At 44.7% G+C, this 19,074-nt stretch overlaps 1 protein-coding gene across 14 annotated transcripts in view; it reads left to right on the plus strand.

The window, feature by feature from the left end:
* MYO18A (myosin XVIIIA) overlaps positions 1–19,074 on the plus strand; it is a 1,313,149-nt gene that overhangs the window by 807,243 nt on the left and 486,832 nt on the right. For all 14 annotated transcript variants that reach the window (XM_069615286.1, XM_069615296.1, XM_069615289.1 and 11 more), the window contains 3 exons: positions 10,168–10,309; positions 13,185–13,344; positions 16,817–17,003. In XM_069615286.1, the coding sequence (XP_069471387.1) occupies positions 10,168–10,309; positions 13,185–13,344; positions 16,817–17,003 (489 nt within the window). The remainder of the gene's footprint in view (positions 1–10,167; positions 10,310–13,184; positions 13,345–16,816; positions 17,004–19,074) is intronic.

Raw genomic sequence — 19,074 nt, forward strand, 5'->3', positions numbered from 1 at the left:
ATAATTAAATCAAATAGCAGTAAATAAGAGGCTGAAATGGACACATTTGGGGTTGGAAACAAGGGTGTGTTCTTTAAGCCTCGAATGAAGATAGTGATGTGCTTTCACTCGCTTGAATGTCCTAGAACAGAACAGACTACAAGGTCAACTACAGACGGGAAACTTTGGTTCATGGCCGGTCTAATGATGGACTAATTGGAAAAGTGTGGAGTAATCTGATGTGATCCAAGCACCTGGGTTTCGGTTTACTTACATGCTGCTAGCCGAGTCGAAAGTCCAAGGTTAGGTGAGAATGCCAACTAATCAGTGGTTCTATGGGGCAACCTGCTATACAATGTTGCATAGACCAATCCGCTGCCATTTTGTTTACTATATTCGGTATTATATGTATTTAGAGGTAGTTCAAGGTTTGTCTTATAGATGACAGACAGCCAATCAAGTACTAACCCGCATATATTCTATAAGTGGATATGTTTCCCTTACCAATCCCTTGCGCTAATAGGTTTTATGGTTTGCCACGTAGCATCACATCACAGATGATGCATATTGGGGTATACAACCTCTGTGTAATCAAGTTTGTGTGAGTGTAAAGCACCTGTCTGATGATTGCCAGTTGAACCTGAGAACACAGTAGCACTTTCCCATATTCCTTGTGTCTGTCTAGTTATTTGGTCTGAGATCTCTATTGGTAATTACATCAAGCACAAGAGACGCTTCAAGGTGCTAAAGCACAGAGGGCATTATGAGGGTTTTCTCTGATGGCTCGAGATTGAGTGTAGTATGTTGGAGGATAATTCTGCTCACAAGTACTGGGGTCTCTAGACAGCTGGACCTTATATATTTGAGTCACTGTTTGGAATGTAATTCTGGCTTTCATGTTGAGCCAGGGGAGGTGCTATAGGACTTGGCGTGCCTACATTTGTTCCTTTGGATTACTGTTCTAGATCCCAACTGAATTATGTTCTCGAGTCTAGTGATACGAGTCCTTAGGAGTCCGAGATACAGGATGTAGCAATAGTCTAGCTTGGCTGAGATAATGATCTTCATTATGGTTGTTCTTTCACTGTCCTTAAAAGTGTAGAATGTGTCTGAGTAAGTTGATGTGCCCCTTCCAGCTGCTATTGACGCAGATAATGTGTGCTTACATATTGAGGGTGTGGTAGATGATGGCTCTGAGCGTGTTGTCCCCAGGTCATGAATGGACAGTTGGAGAGTTTGGTATTGTGATGGTGTTGTTTTAAAGAATACTTATGGGGATTCTGTGCTTGGTTACAATCAGATTTTCTTGACTGACCAGTCTTAGCTCGTGACGGGGGCAGCATCTGCTGTGGGGCCTCTGAAGATTTTGATGAACAGTTGGGAGTTGCTTACATGAGTGCAGAGGTCGACACCATAGGCCTCCATCAGATACAGGAGGTTTTCCATAAATGTGCAAGTGGTTGAGAAGGATAAATCTGGGCCGTTTATTTATCGGTGATTTGTATAGCGCCAACTACGGATGCATCTGCTTTACGTCGCCTTCAAGGTCCGGATAAGGGAACAACACAGAAAACAAAGGCCGGGGAAGCTGAAGAGGACAGTGTAGCAGGATGGAGTTTGGAGACAAGTGCAGTGCAGAAGGGGAAAAGTGAGAAAGTGCCTAAGTGGCCAATGCTAGGTGATACTAAGCGAACACACAAAAGGCAGTTGTATATTGCAGATGTTATGACATTTCTTCCAATAAATACTTTTTGGAGGGAATGGCAAAGTGCAAGTAGGTCAGCACACGCCCCGGTGTGTGATTTCTAACCCAGAAGGGTTAGTACTCATTTATGGCCTACGGGAGGGGTTTAAGCTGAAAGCATACGGGTGATGGGAAGGATGAATAAAGAGGAAGATTTATTTAAGAGAGATAACGGTGTAGACTTTTAATTGCACCTCTCCTATATTGTATATTATTATTCAGCAATGATAGTACATAAAACGTGAGAGAAGGGGGGGTGGCCTAGTTGGTGAACACTCCTGCGCTGAGCTTGATTGGTCCGGTATTACTATTACTTTATTATGCGAATTCACAGGTGATAAAGGTGAAGCCCACACCTCTTGGTAAGGTTAGGGGAGAAGTCCTGGCTGCCTTGCAAATTTGAGGTTTTGGAAAAGTGATTTCCACGCTTGTTGCGGTTGGTACAGTAAGGGTTTTTATTTTAGTGTGGACTCATTGGTCCTTGTGGTGGTCACTCACAAATCTGACCTAGCCTTGATAAACACCCACGAGGTCAAAACACGTGTCAGCTGAACACCACAAGAACCATGAGTCCACACTAAAATAAAAGCCCTTACTGTACCAACCGCAACAAGCGTGGAAATCACTCTTTCCAAAAACTTCAAGCCACTAATATTACATTGTTTTCTCTAAAAGCTCTTCTTGCAAATGTTGTAAATAAATGCCAAGATATAGATATGTACTTGAAACAATGCAATATCATACCAACAGTTGGCTTAATGTAATACTTTTTCAAGTTAATTTTTGATGAACTATTTTTAAAATTATATTTTACAATTCATTTACTTGTTGGAAAGCCTCAAACAATTGTTACTTTGCCGAAACGCGACCCATATTTTGCGCTTTTCGGGCTTGCTAAGGGCTTAGATGCTTGCATTAAGTTTTACAAGAAATTGTTTTATAACATATCTACCTTTTTTGTGTCAAATTTTGTACGAGCATTATTGCACTAGACTTTTAAATTGAAAATATACTATCCTCAATCAATTACTAAAGTATTTTTCTTAATGTTGTTTTCCAGTTCCCATTAAAATGGTTTCAAGTCCTAGTTGTTGTCCCTCTTTTAAAATATTCATTTCGGTACAGCTTTTAATAGCCTATTGTACGAGTCCTGCATGCTCACTTGTTTGTGTGGCAACACATGTGCTTATATGAATCTTGTCCGTACAAGGTTAGACACACAAAAGGCTGTTGTATATTGCAGATACTGTGTTAGAACACAAAAAGCCTTCTCTGATAAACTTACATGCGCCCAAGATAAAATTCGGAGGCAATTACCTCAACAAACCCTTGAGATAAACCCTACTTTAACTCAAGAGGTAAATTTTAACCATATGATCAATCACACTGAACCACAAGAAGAGGAGCAAAAATCAATGGATACTGGTTTTAAATTCCCTGAAATCACATTGGCAGAGATTGAAAACATCATGAGAGTTATGAATCCTACCAGTTGTCCAGGAGACTTGATTCCATCGAAAATCATATTAGATCATCAAAACATCTTTGCACCATTTTTGTGCAGATTTGTAAACGCCTCTTTCAGGCATTGTACAGTTCCACAAGCCATTAAATCAGTGGCTGTTACCCCCCTTCTAAAAAAAGCTGGCTTGGATCCTAAAGATGCTGCTAACTATCGTCCAATTACCAACACTCTTTTCTTTCTAAAACTGGTAGATAAGGTTGCTACCTCTCAACTTCAATCATATATTGAAAACACTGGAAGGTTGCACGAGAGGCAATCGGGTTTCCGCCGCTTCCATGGCACAGAGAGCGCCTTGGTCGATCTCCAGACGCAGATGCTATCACTAATTGAGAAAGGCAGATTAGGCCTGCTAATATTACTTGATCTCAGTGCTGCTTTTGACCTTTTAGATCATAAGATTCTACTACATAGACTGTGGGATTCCGGCGGCTTGGCCATTGAAACTGTTAACTGGGTGAGATCTTTTTTAGAGAGTAGAAGTTCCAGGGTGCATTGGGGCGAGGCCTTCTCGGAAGTAGAGACTATCCTTTGTGGCGTTCCACAAGGAGCTTGTCTGTCGCCCTTGCTCTTTAACATTTATATTGCCCCTCTATGCAGAGAATTGGAGAAGTTGGGCTATTTTTTCACCAATTATGCAGATGACTTCCAGTTGTCAATGGAACTTTCAGGTGACCATCAAGCAGACCAACTCAAATTAAATAAGTTATACAGTGCAATAAAAGACTGGATGACCACAAACTGGCTATGCCTAAATGCAGGAAAGACGGAACTAATGATCTACGGGCCCAATAAACCGAGAGAGGGACTAGCTAAGGCTTTCACTGGCTTTCAGGTTGATGATAGCTTTATTGAAGTTGTTGGCAAGGTAAAAACATTAGGTGTTTATATGGAGGCTTCCTTGGATGCAGGCGTACACGTGGATGCTATAGTAAAAAATACCCAATATCATCTACGAGTATTGAGGCAGGTCGCCCCTCTTATCTCTGAAAACAACCGAGCCAAACTGGTCAGAGCCGTTATCTTGCCACGACTTGACTATTGCAATGCTCTGTTGGGGGGGGCTAGTAGAGAAGACGTACAGCAATTGCAGAAAATCCAAAATGCCTCCGTACGTATAATATACGGTATGAAGAGGCATGAACCCACCTCTAACGCGAGAAGGGAGCTACATTGGCTCCCAGTATCAGCCAGGATTTCCTTTAAATTATTGACGTTAGGTCATAAATGCATCTATGGAACAGTCCCTAATTATTTGAAGGACAAAATCACGATATATCAACCGGCAAGAAATCTGCGCTCTACAACGACTCTAAGTCTGCAGGTGCCAAGGACTAAGAAAGCCAGTGGAAATGGACGTTCTTTCCCGGTGCTCGTGGCTAAGGCCTGGAATAAACTACCGTTAGGGCTCCGTACAGAGAGCAATCACCTGGCTTTCCGGAAACTCTTGAAGACAGAACTTTTCATCTAACCTACATCTTCAGTTGTCCTCACTGACCTCTCTGCTTGTGATGGAGCGCTTGGATGCCTCAGGGCTTGTAGCGCTATAGAAATTTTATAACATAACATAACAGATATTATAACATTTCTTCCAATAAATATTTTTGGTACGGGCTCCTGCGCTGGACTGTGATGGAGCATGTGCTCGCACACAGGACAGTGACAGAGGTGCGTGCCAGGGACTGTGATGGGAAACATAACATGCATGCAGGGGACTGTGAAAGGGGGTGTGCACTTGGGGGACTGTGTTGGGGGATTCGGAGGTAATCTGGTGACTTGGCCGAGGAAGAGGGAGGAAGGGGAAATGGGGGTGGGGGGTGCTTTCCATTGGGAGGAGCCCAATATTTGCATAAAGGTCCACTAGAGATCGTACCGATAGATACAGTGCTGTAAACACAAGAAATGCTCTGCAATTCAAAGGGCATTTAACTCTTTACGTTGCTTCTACTTCATGTGAAAATTGATTGTTGCTTTTTGATGTTAAATGGCGAGTTCACTGACACACAAGTTGACTAGTCCATGTGCATTTCTGTGTAACACATTATTGCAGTTGTAGTATAAAGTTGCTCTATGAAATACAGAGCAGCCGGCCACCGCTCTCAAAAATAGCATACATTGTCTGAAATATTTCTCTATTCTAGATGGCTTTTTCTTTTCCATAGAAAATCCTCATTAAAATCCTAGATGGCTCCAGAGTTTTGCTTTTAAAAATGCTCTGCCTCAGCTTCAAACAATACATCATCTGAGATGCATTAATGATTTTGGTACCAGGGGAAACTCAGATCTGTGCCAACTAGACAAATACAAATTTGCACCAATCCAACAAAAAGCACATATGCACCGATTAGTGCTGCTCCTGAAACCAATTTTACGCAAATCTGCCCAGTGGTTTGTCTGCCCATGATCAATTACATCTTCGGAAAAGTTCATACAGGTGCACCAAACGATGACAGCTGCCCTATAATATATGTATAAGGGTGAGTGAGTGAACATAAAGAGGGAGAGAGTCTTAGTAGACAGGTCCTGCCCATTAAGAGAATAGTTTACAACTTTTGGAAACTGTTGCTATTTCAACAGTCACATAGGAGGTCAGTCAAAGGTGTAAGCCTAATTTTTTGCGTGAGAGTGCAGAAAAGCAAGGAGTCTTGGGTTCAGCAAACAGGCAGATGGTGTGTTTGACAGCGGGTTCCATGATGTTAAACGGCAAGGATAGTTTGAGAATTGATGGTCTAGACACCAAATATAATGTTAGATATGGTGCCCATGACGGTCGTTTCATGGTGATGATTGGTGAATGTTAAGGAGTGTTAGTGATGGGCTTGAAGTCCTACATTTTGTGTTGGGTGTGGACTGGTAACCATGAAGAAAATGTGCTTGCTTGGGAAGTAATGAGTGGGATATCTGTAGAACAGCAGATGGTGTCTGAGGCGAAGCACTTTCTTGCAAAAGATATGTTCAAATTGTCTATCAATTCATCAAACAGGCATTTAGTTTGGGTATTGGATCCTTTCACGAAGCCGAGTGCACTGCACAGGAGACTCAACTCATGAATCCGGTTGTAGAGGTTTCATTCATGACTTTGTACACAATTGGGCAATTCACTCAAATGGGGTTCCAAATGGCAAACAAAAATGGTCTAGCAAGAGAGGGTTTCCACAAATGTCTCTCTGGGTCTCTGCAGTCCAGTGATACTCGGCCATTATGCGCAATGTTGTTCTGTTGGTTGAGCTCCTGGTCCCGGTTACTGTTTGTGTAGTGAGTTTTTGATGATGTACACACTGGTGAGCAATATCTAGGCTTTGTCACAGCAAGATCCATAGCATCTTCCAGAGGTGTGAGTTTTGCCAGGTGGGTCTTTAGGTGCAAGGTCGAACCGACACTCACTCACACCTATGGGTCTGTGTCAGTTTCAGTTCTGACCTTCAAGCTGGCTGTTGATGGGCCACCTCACAGTTTCACCACAAGCATTTCCTCTTCCCACTTGTTCCAGAAAACAGATTGTTGTTGTTTTACTACATAATGGTGCCTCTGTGCTTCTAGGGCAAAAACACATAGGTGATGACTGGAAGGTTTAGAATTAATCTTAAACTTCTGGCAATTGCTCTAGGCAACCCTCCAGACCAGCGTTCTTTGCCTGCCAAGCCATTATTGATAGGGGAAACTCCATATGCAAATCAGGCTTGGGCAAGCCTGAACTGCTAGGCTGCATCCCTTCTGCACAAGACCCAATGCATCCCCATAGTTGTTTCGGCTTCATTGGGCATCATCAGTGTGGATTAGCTTGGGTCTATAGGCCCAGCATGCATGGGCTCCACGTCTGGGCATATCCATCCGACTCGGGTTGACAAAGTCAAAAAGAAAGAGGTGATGGCTGGAAGGTCTAATATGAATCTTAAACCTTTGACAATTGCTCTGGACAACCCCCAGACCATCTATGCTTCTAGGGGACTTGCCACCATCCTCTACTCCTACATATAGCCCCATGTCCAACTAAACCTTCTCTCCTTGCCAGCTCTCTTCCCTCCTCTCCTTAGAAGTTCTCTATAACCTTCTCGTCCTCTTTCTTCACCTCCACCCCACTTTGCTCCCTTTCCTCCTTCCTGATCTTCACCTTTTGCACTTTCTTCTGTTCGCTCTCCTCCTCCTTGATGCACCCCACGAAACCACTTCGGTTCTCTCCCTTTGTCCTCGAGGGTTTCCTCCTCCAACCTCTTTTATTCTCTGCCCATCTCTTGTACTTGGGTGCTCTTCACTGCCACCTGCACATGCCCTTCTTTCCACACCTCCACCTGCACCTTCAGCTCTCTCCACATTTCAGTCTCTCCACTTCCCACCACTCCACTCCTCCAACAACCACCCTGTAGGGGCTTTTGTATGGCCTAATTCCCTCTAACCCTCCATGTTGGGCTTCTGCTTACGATGTCCATGCATGTCTTGGAATCCTTTCTGGCCTGGAATTGGTTATGCAGTAAGACTTCAGGTGTGTTTCATGAATCCCGCGCTAGGTGCTTTGTTTTAATAGGCAGAGCCGCAACATTGGAGGTTTCAATCCCCTCCATATCTTCCCCATGGTGCCCCTATGCACCTAAGTAGGTAACGGGTGGTGGGTCCAGCCCCCCAGAATCACCCACCCACAAACACCTTACGAGCGAGGGAGGGAACGTTATCACAATCCCTAGTGGCTTCAAGACCCAACAACGTATGATTGGAGCTTTTGTTGAAAATGGAATTCGTTTTCATCTTGTCAGGTTGATAACCTATTTCAGCAGATGAAAGTATAATGGGGAGCATTCAAGCTTGATAGAAGGACTTTGCATCTTCATCCATGTGTGTTGTAGTTGTATGAGGCAGGTGTAAAGCTGCCCTATGTATGGGAGGAGTTACTACAGATCTGGGTTGGCTCCGTGCAGTCAAAAAGTTAATTATCTTGGTTCGGATTCAATGGGGCGGTGAGCTCTGAGGTGTCTGTGGTAATTGGGCAAAAATCAAGGGAAAATCAAAAAGAGGCATACACGTACGTTTTCTTTGAATTGGTGGTGCATTTTAAGTGATGTGACGTTTCGTAACATAGTTGTATGGTATTTTAGAATTCATTCGAGGTTTTCAGGCAAAAGGTGTCAATGTTACATTGTGGCAGAGGTTTTCTCGGTTTGGTCAATGTGGTGATCGTATAGGGTAGGGCCGCGGGTTCATTTGGCACTGTAGGTTACACATGTCAAGAAATCAAATCTTAGTGGGACCCAGAGTGTGTCTAATGACATTGAGTGCAGTGAAGGTTTTAATCTTTATATGTCATTGCATTCCAGGACTGTTGTGGGTGTATGAGGGGGACACGCTAGGGGAAGCTGGGCAGAAAGAGAAGCCGTGGAAGGGTCCAGAAAGGACACAGAGCACATTGTGTTCAGAGTAAAGAGGAGGAAGGGCACAGGTGGGCAGCAAAAGCTGAGAAATAAATAAGGGGGTAGTAGTAGATGGGCAGCGGTAAAACGGGGGTGGGGGGGAGGGATTTGAGAGTGTCCCTGCACTACAAAGAACAATAGCAGGTGCACACATGCGAAACTAAATGGTGTTGGGTGTAGCACACCCATGGTGTAGAAAATTCACCAAATCTGGCATTTAGCGACGTGTGATGGTCAGGTGGGCCTCTTGTTTCCATGGGTGGTAAGTGTTTGGATATGTTGGGCTCTTTGTAAAAAACATTACAGGAACAGGGTATGACTGTATGCTTTTGGGTAAAGTATGTCTAGAGCAGGGTTCTGAAATTTATGACAATTCGGATATTTTCAAATACAATCCCCATCATCCCCAGCTAGCATAGTCAATGGTGAAGGATCATGGGAGTCATAGTCCAAAACCCCTGTAGAGCCACGGGTTACAGAGCCCTACTTTAGGGTCTTGAACAGAGATAAGGTATGCACCAGAGATGCAGTGACGCAATGTTTAGAATGCTGGATAGCAACTTGGACGCTTGGAAAGGCAGATTATAGTGATCTGAAATGCCTTTTCTAATGGATTAGGATCTGGTGTATATAATGGTGGTCAATCCAATTGGGGTTAGAGAGAGGGGCTTTGTAAGGAGGTTCCCACGATGTTATGTAAGGAGGTATCTGGGCACCCCTTCCTCATCCTCTTGGGAGGAATAAATGCATGGCACAGTGATAAAACTATGTATAGAAGAGCAATGAAGCAAATGGTAGTCTCTCCTGTTTTTCGATGCAGGATAATATATGTATGGTTTTCCTTACCACATGGATGCTGCTTTGGTATGTGTTCTGTCCCCTCCATCTTGAGGCTCTTTGTTTAAAAAAAAATGGTGCCCCATAGAAAGGCGTGTTTATCCTCTAAAAGGACCACCAAACCCTGGAGAAGTCTTATTAGTGTGGCTGTGGTGCTCTTTTATAACTCGGGGGAACCTTTGGGTTTGCCTGGGGTCCCTGCTCTGATTCCAGTTAGGGCCCTAGCTGACTGACTGTGTCGAGGGGAAGATGGCGGAGGGGGGGGGTGCAGGCAGAGACTCTTCTGCACTCTACCCTGCCTGTGCTGCTTTCTTGCATTGGTTTGGCTGCTGGGTTCTCACGCATGAACCTTGAGTTAACTGCTTGGCCATAATAGCTTTGCAACAGTAGTGCATATGGGCACTAAAGGGGGAGGGGGATGAGCAAGGCAGGGTTAACAGCAGAGCACTTCCAAACCGTGGTAATAGCGGAGGAGGATACTGGGACCTCACAATGGGAAGACATGATGAATGTTATTTATGTATTTTAGAGGCGTAGAAGTATCAAGCACAAATAGAGGCGTCCTCTGGGGGGTGCGGGACGCTTCCAGTGTGGGGAGTTATTCACTCGGACAGTCATACGCCGCTATGACGAGCTTTGAGCAATGTTAAGGGCTGAGGTTGACTCCTTGCTTGTTGTGACACTAGGTGCGTACTCTGGCCCGGACGGATGAGGCTCGGGGTCTGCTGTGGCTCCTTGAGGAAGAGGCGCTCCAGCCAGGCGGCACAGAGGACACCCTATTGGAACGGCTTTTTGCCTACTATGGACCACTGGAAGGAGAGGACAAAGGTGAGATGGGGCCCGGGGTGAACATATTGTGACTGCAGGGCACCCTCTACATTCTTTATACTATACTATCTGATCCATTATATACTCTGACCATACCAGAACCTCTTCTCGTCTGCCAGTGTGCACAGACCTTGCTCACAGGCCCTTGCAGGACCTCTTATCCTATTTCTTGTAGATTTCTTTTAAGTAAGAGTGTGCTCTCACTGGCTTTGGTTTTTTGTTAACACTAGTAGCGCTTTTTCCTGGTCCCCATAAACTGCAGGTCAGTGGGACAAACTTTGCTTTGCCCTGCCTGAAGCAATCATTTGCACCATGTTTTACAGAAAAATAAATATAAATTGGAAAATAGTAAAGCAGCCTGTTTTTGAAATGTTTTCACTTCCTGGTTTTTAACATAATCCCTTCCAGACAAGGTACTTGATGCACAATATTCCATAGTGCTAGGCCCATGTAAACCTATTATTCTCACCCATATTAGCCTTGTCAATCCGACAGAAGTCTGTGCCAGCGATTCTACAGCTCTACATGTATATCACATGCAGGCCTATACTTCCACTTCACAGACCCCTCCCCCCAATCCCCACCACCACCGCTCGCTCTCTACACCCTAGTTCAGATGGTCCTCTCCAAGTAGACGAACATCACAGCATTCTATATAATCCTATATCCATGAATTAATGAAACTGATGAATTTTGGTGGGTCTGCATGCTGATAACGGAGCCAGCGCTTCAAAGAGACCATAGGGTAACACGTTGGCACTTAGCAAAACAGCTTTGCTTAAGGCCAGGGATAAATATAGAGCCAGCCCAAGAAATTGCATGCAGTCCTGCTGTGATTTGATAGAGCAAAGTCCAGGTTACAGTGTCGAAGCGGGGGTTAAGATGTGTTGCCGCCTTACTTTAGTGAACACAGTCCCCTTTAGCTGAGCTAGTCTCTCCCCATCCAATTCCATACGGTTCTAAGTCGACACCGCCTGTTGATCACCTTGTTCTTCACATTCTACACCTTATGTGTTCTACCGTGCTCTAGAACACTGTACAAGATGTTCCAGACTTGTAGAGGCAAACTCTAGGGTACCTAACCACGGTGCAGCGTCGTTTGCCACATGTAGACTCCTGTAGTATTTGGGATGTGTCGCCAAATTCACAAACCATAAAAAAAAGAAAAGAAGACTGGGGGAGACTTTCAGGTTGATCGTCTGCAAAGAGGAAGTATCATACACAGATGTGAAGAACACCCGTTTTTATTTAATGGATAGGCTGCTCCATGGTGCTTCCACAGACATTGCCAAGGATTGGTAGGACCCAGCAACAGGAAAATGGCCAGCACTTGTCTCTATGCTTGAACTAATGTCTGATTAACCAAGAATTCCTTTGTGACCAACATTTAATTCTATAAGGGTTCACACTGTACACGCTATTAACATGCTGTCCCTTGAAGGTCCATCCCAGAAACCAGCACCCTAGTCAAAGTTACCTCTGATCCGCCTTGTGCAATTAGTCTCACTTACTGTTCCCTCTCCTGTACAGCCATATCCTTTATAACAGAGCCTCTGTCTGACCCCCACGTTCGCTTGATTGCCTCCCATACCTTATTGACAAGCATCCAACAAGCCCTAGCAGCCTGCGTCTCCTATCCTATGACACAAATGCTTCACCATGCACTCTTGTACACATGATGTATCCCCTCGTAACATGAGGTGAGGCTTTACCAGCTTGTGCTTCTATACATATGTTCTCTATTTACTTTAAGTTTTTGCAGTGTCTTACTGCACATGGGCCCTACTTGGATCTTACTGTATATGACCTTTTCTTGCAATTTGTGGTATATTTCACGATTCCGGCATTTATTCAGCATTCTGCTGTTTTACAATGTTAACTGCATCCCACCTGAGGACGCACCTTATCTATGCCTTATGCTTTAACTGCATACCTCATGTAGCCCCACGTACCATGAGGCGGGGCTATGCCAGACCGTGCATGTATCCTAATTGTGCCCCCCATGTGTACCTGCTGTAGCCCCGCATACCGTGAGGCGTGGCTTTGTCACACTGTGCATGTACCCTAATTCTGTCCCCGTGTATATGTATAACGGATGTAGACTTCCATACCATGAGTGTGGCTTCACCAGACCGTGCATGTACCTTAATTTTGTCCCCCCTGCATATGTACACCTGATGCAGCCCCCTACCATGAGGTGTGACTTTGCCAGACTGTGCATGTACCCTAATTCTGTCCCCGTGTATATGTATAACGGATGTAGCCTTCCATAACATGAGGTGTGACTTTGCCAGACTGTGCATGTACCCTAATTTTGTCCCCCATATATATGTATACCTGAGGTAGCTCCCGTACCATGAGGTATGGTTTTGTCAGATTATGCTTCAAAAAAACCACACTCATGTTGAATCTGCATGCATGACCTGCTATTTGTTCTCCACTTTGCACTTTCTGTAACTAGCGCCCTGATGCCTGAGGGTTTGGTGCGCTGCTATAAATACAAATATAAATAAACATATATAGCCCTATCCGTTATGACCATGTGTAATTTCGTCCTGTTAGCTATGCCGTCTAACCTTTATTCATTCTGTATCACTATCCTGGCCTGTCCTGTATAGTCCTTCTTGGCTAGCGCCACAGTATTCTACATGGAATAGCCTTTGCAGTGTCATGGAGACACCAGCGATACAACCGTTGAGGCCACCCATGTGTTAAGCGGCCAACGCCTGTTCACGTCATCATGTTGAAACATCAACCTAAAGTCCCTTTTTTGGGGTCACTTTCTCGACCAGCGCTCTTTCCATAACTTCTGCTACTATGCCCCATTTCTGTATGTTTTTCTATCCCATAACCTCCTTTTCACTTCTTTGTGCAGGTCAGAAGCCGCTGCTCCGCAGTGATAAACCTCGGCATTTCTTCCTGGGCCACAGTTATGGGACCAACTGGGTGGAATACGATGCCACTGGATGGCTGAACCACGTCAAGCAGAACCCGGCCACGCAGCAGGCTGCCACCCTCCTGCAGGACTCGCAGAAGTAAGGAGTGCAGAGGGGCCACTGGGGATCTTCCTGCCCACGCCCACGCCGTGGAACCTCACGCCGTGCCACACTGAACTCATGGGGCCAGGGTTAGGGTTCAAGCCCTATAAAATAAGGGTTTGGAGGGCTGACCTCACACTTGCAGTGGGGTGTGACGTGACAGGAAGTGAACCTATGTCTAAGTGAAATATGCACCTTTCATTAGCCTTTCCTGGTCCGAAGACACAGGACAAAGTAGCATTTGCCTTCCAGAAAGTGACTCATGAACCCCCGAAAAATAAACAGAATTTCTTGTAACATTGCTTTCAAATTATTAAAGGCACAGACCCTTCAAGCTAAGGAATCTGCATAGAAATATTCCCTGCAGACACAATCCCAATATGAGCATCTTTACATGCATGTAAACCAAGTCTTCATGTGATGTAGCGGGACGTTTCTCCACTGTGAGCTTGTCAACTTGGGTTCAAACCCCACTCAAGATACAGCGACCCAACACGTGCTAAATCATACATTCAGGTAAAGGGACCACGCTTCCATACTTGTCTGCTAACCTCCAGTACACCAAGAGAGACATTAACTGTCCTCTGAAATGTGGTTTTATGCTGTCCACCCCGTGTACCATCAGCCGGGATCACAGCTGCTGTTGCAAGATCATCCATGATATTTGCTTTGCGCTGAGCTACTAAAGCAATGCAGATCAGAGGCCAGCATGTATAAAAGACTGGAGGTCAACAGTGGCTACCCCAACACCTGGACATATACTACTGCCAACTCACAACACATCTTTCCCAACACCTGGACATATACTACTGCCAACTCACAACACATCTTTCCCAACACCAGGACACATACTACTGCCAACTCACAACACATCTTTCCCAACACCTGGACATATACTACTGCCAACTCACAACACATCTTTCCCAACACCAGGACACATACTACTGCCAACTCACAACACATCTTTCCCAACACCAGGACACATACTACTGCCAACTCACAACACATCTTTCCCAACACCAGGACATATATTACTGCCAACTCACAACACATCTTTCCCAACACCAGGACATATACTACTGCCAACTCACAACACATCTTTCCCAACACCTGGACATATACTACTGCCAACTCACAACACATCTTTCCCAACACCAGGACATATACTACTGCCAACTCACAACACATCTTTCCCAACACCAGGACATATACTACTGCCAACTCACAACACATCTTTCCCAACACCAGGACATATACTACTGCCAACTCACAACACATCTTTCCCAACACCAGGACACATACTACTGCCAACTCACAACACATCTTTCCCAACACCAGGACATATACTACTGCCAACTCACAACACATCTTTCCCAACACCAGGACATATACTACTGCCAACTCACAACACATCTTTCCCAACACCTGGACATATACTACTGCCAACTCGCAACACATCTTTCCCAACACCAGGACACATACTACTGCCAACTCACAACACATCTTTCCCAACACCAGGACATATACTACTGCCAACTCGCAACACATCTTTCCCAACACCAGGACATATACTACTGCCAACTCGCAACACATCTTTCCCAACACCAGGACATATACTACTGCCAACTCACAACACATCTTTCCCAACACCAGGACATATACTACTGCCAACTCGCAACACATCTTTCCCAACACCAGGACACATACTACTGCCAACTCGCAACACATCTTTACCCACACCAGGACATGTACTACTGCCAACTCACAACACATCTTTCCCAACACCAGGACATATACTACTGCCAACTCACAACACATCTTTCCCAACACCAGGACATATACTACTGCCAACTCGCAACACATCTTTCCCAACACCAGGACATGTACTACTGCCATCTCACAACACATCTTTCCCAACACCAGGACACATACTACTGCCAACTCACAAGACATCTTTCCCAACACCAGGACATATACTACTGCCAACTCACAACACATCTTTCCCAACACCAGGACACATACTACTGCCAACTCACAACACATCTTTCCCAACACCAGGACATATACTACTGCCAACTCACAACACATCTTTCCCAACACCAGGACACATACTACTGCCAACTCATAACACATCTTTCCCAACACCTGGACATAGAGTACTGCTAATTTACAACACATATTTGAGCCCATATCAGACACTTGTGACCTCAGGAGGCACTGATCTTATCAGCACGTTGATGAATGAGGGTTCTCGTGCGCTTAATACATTTAAAAATAAAATAAATAAATAGATCTGATATCGTGAGGCACTGGTCAGAATTTGTGCAGCACTGGTCTGACCTCGTGGCACACTGCTTTGACCATGTTGGGCATGGTTATCTGCCCTACTATTATATTGCCAACACTAATACCGCCTAGGCCAGGCTAGTCCAACCTTCGCATCCTCGTGTCAGATCTTTTCATAAACTTCACAGATACTACTATGACCGCATGAGACACTGCTGTAGCCATGTCAGTTAGTAATGGCATTGTCAGGCACTGTTCTATATGTCCTGGCCGTGCTCTGTTCCCACCCTGTTGGACCGTTTCATCTTGCAGTAACATTTCCCCCACAATACTGCCTTAAAATTATTGGGTCGATGACTTCATCACATTAATTTTCACCAAATTTTGAAAATATTTAATTGTGACTGAGTTAATGAGGTTTCCACCCAAATAAACACCTTCTACTACTGTCCCGTTATGCCACCTCCTGCCACCCCATTCTCCCTAACAACACTTTGCATTAATAGTTAACTGATATATTTCATGGTGTTATGCATTTTCCTCTTCCCAAAGTTAATTTATTAACACTTAAAGAACAATTCTCTTACTTTTCATTGAAAAGCTAGGTTAGTATTATATATGTCATTGTGTTTTCATTGTCAGTGCAGTGCCTTTGCATTGAGGTGTATTTTCGTTGGTCTGTGTGTCCTGGAGGTGTATTTTGGTGAAGAGGCAGGATATCTTTTATTGATCTTCGTGAACACTGTTCTTACCCCGATAGAGACTTGCTCGGGTACTGTTAAACACTGCTCTGGAGCTGTCGCACACTGCACTGCACTGCTTCAGCGTGGAGCACTGCCCTGAAATGATCTCTTTTTTTTGGTACCTTATCCAGAGGTTAATGATCTTGTCAGTTTTAAGACCTTGGTATTCAATGTCAGCTTCAGGGGGCGAATATAATGAACTTTGCAGGATGACGCCCTAATATGATTCGATACTGGTCGCATTTGGGTGTGTGTATAATTGTGGGGCACTGTTGGTTGCAGCTGTACTGGTATTGGGGTTGACACGCTCCATAAGTAACCAATGCTAAGCAAGTCCGTCTTTAAGGTTGTGGATCAGACAGACGGGGAATCGCCACGTGTGGTTAAAAACCCCCTCACTGCTTCTCTTCACTCACGATCCTTCTGCCCCCACTCTGCAGGAAGGCCATCAGCAGCCTGTTTGCTGGAAGGACCGGCTCTGCCATGGTGCTCTCGGGCTCCATCGCAGGGCTTGAGGGCGGCTCCCAGCTCGCTCTACGGAGGGCGACCAGCATGCGCAAGACCTTCACTACAGGCGTGGCAGCGGTGAAGAAGAAATCGCTCTGCATCCAGATCAAGCTACAGGTGGTAAGTACGCCCCTGTACAGGGCAGGGGGTTGTCTGCCTCGGGTTTTCAGTGACCCATCAGCCCATGGCCTCAGTCTACCTATTGGTATCCTCCAGTTTCCACTCCTCCATCTCACCTTAAGTCACTTCAATGCAGCACGTTTCAATGAGAACCCATTTCAATGCAGGGCCATCTCACACAAAATTCAAACTCACTGAGGTTTAAAAGAAAAATTCAATAAAAGCAATGAAAGCATATAAATAATAAAAAAATAGTATGGGGAAGGGCATACAAAAAGTAAAACAAGAATACATTAAACAATAAAAAAGGGTTTAGGACATATCTGGTCAGAGTAAATGGGGCACAGAGGTTAGTAGCAGTCAAAATGGAAGTAACAGCCTCCCCTGCCTGTTTAGAACTAGAGCAGAGAGGATATTTGCCCTAATAAAGGGGTCGGGCGATGGAAATGAAATTGGTTTGAGGTGAAGTGGCCAAAAAAATAGAATTGGTTGCATTTGAAGTGAGATGGCGTTCATTGAAATGTCAGATAATATCTATTATGGACTCGATACTGCACCAGTCTGTCCTTTTTCTAGCATCCCACACAGAAGTTAGGTCTGTGAAAAAGTTCAATGCACTCGCTCAAGTACTCTGTTATGACTTCTTTCATGCCGGTCCAAGCCACCGTTTCACCATTTTGTATTACAAGAGCCTGTTTTGCTCCCTTGACATTGTTTGGCCTCAAGATTTCATTACATTTATTAATAATATATTTGTTTTGTGAAGTGCCAACGATATCCAACCTGGCCATTTTAGTGCCGCAGTGTCCCGTAATGCAATACCAGATGAATCACTCTGCTTGCCATGAGGGAAGGATGCATGTCTGCAAGTTGTGGCTCTTCGATTTTAGCCCCTGGCTGATAGAGGTTGGTTCTTCAATAGAAGTTTAGGCTGGTTGGGGGGGGGCATGGCATTTCATCAGCATGGGGCCACGTGTTGAAGGCCTCATTGCCACAGGCACTTCGTAGAGCGTTCCGGAGGCAAGTGAGTTTGGCAGCTGCCCCTATGTGAAGTCTTTTGGTTAGCGAGTCACGAGCTAAGACTTACCTCTGTGCTTCTTTTGGTTGCATTTGGCTTACCATATCAGCCTGATCTGAGAGTCTGACCAATGGTGTTAATAGGGGTAGATTCCTTAAGGATTGTTTGGTGATTTTCTAGTATTTTAAATGTGATGCTTACTTCAACTGCGAGCTGGTTGGAGGCCTAAAGGGCTTGTGAGATGTTGTCAGTCTATACCTGGCTCATGCACAGACTTAGCGGTTAGTTCTTGATCATCTGAAGGGATTGTATTTGCTCCTTTGAACGACTGTGAAGACTATTTTGTAAAAGTCTAAGCTGGACAACCTCGGGCCACATCAGTGTCTCCCTCTGTTTCATTTGTAGTAACGGAAAGGACCATATTCAGAATCACTCATTTAAAGGTCATCCTTTTCGCAGTGCTCCCAATTTGCTGAGGAAAGAGAAGCCTGAATTGAGCCTAATACGAGGATTTTTTTTACTTCTCCTTGAGTGCTGGGGTTGCTCTTAGTTCTTTTGTCAGTGGACTTGTACAATATCCCCAGTTGTGTAACCGGTCACCAGAACCTAGGTTATGATCAATTGCAGGACACAGATAATTCACCTTCATCCTCTACATAGGGGTTCCGCTGTTCTCCATTTAGAGGTGCATCTTTGTTTCTTACATGTACATTTGGAGCTGTAGCTGATTTTGGCCTGAGCCTTGTGTCAGAAGTCGCATGTAAATGTTCAATGTCCATGGTAAAAACGAAAAGCAATGGGTAATGCCGGAGGTTCTGTTTTTGTCTGAGGAGGTCTGACCCAGTGATTGTGGTCAGAGAGGTAAGAAGACAGCCTCCACTGAAGAGATTTACCGCAGAGCCTCAGAACTTTGTACCAAGCTGTCGGGAAGACTCTTGTAGTCCACTTTTCATTAGGGCACCAACAAGAAGAGTACCTTCTTCAAACTCGCTCTTCCCGGTGGAGAGCTCAATGCTTTTGACAGTTTACATTTAATTCATAGTTGGTAAGCAA

Source organism: Ambystoma mexicanum, chromosome 9 (assembly GCF_040938575.1).
Source record: "Ambystoma mexicanum isolate Mex_15411 chromosome 9, UKY_AmexF1_1, whole genome shotgun sequence".
NCBI classification, from domain to species: Eukaryota; Metazoa; Chordata; class Amphibia; order Caudata; family Ambystomatidae; genus Ambystoma; species Ambystoma mexicanum.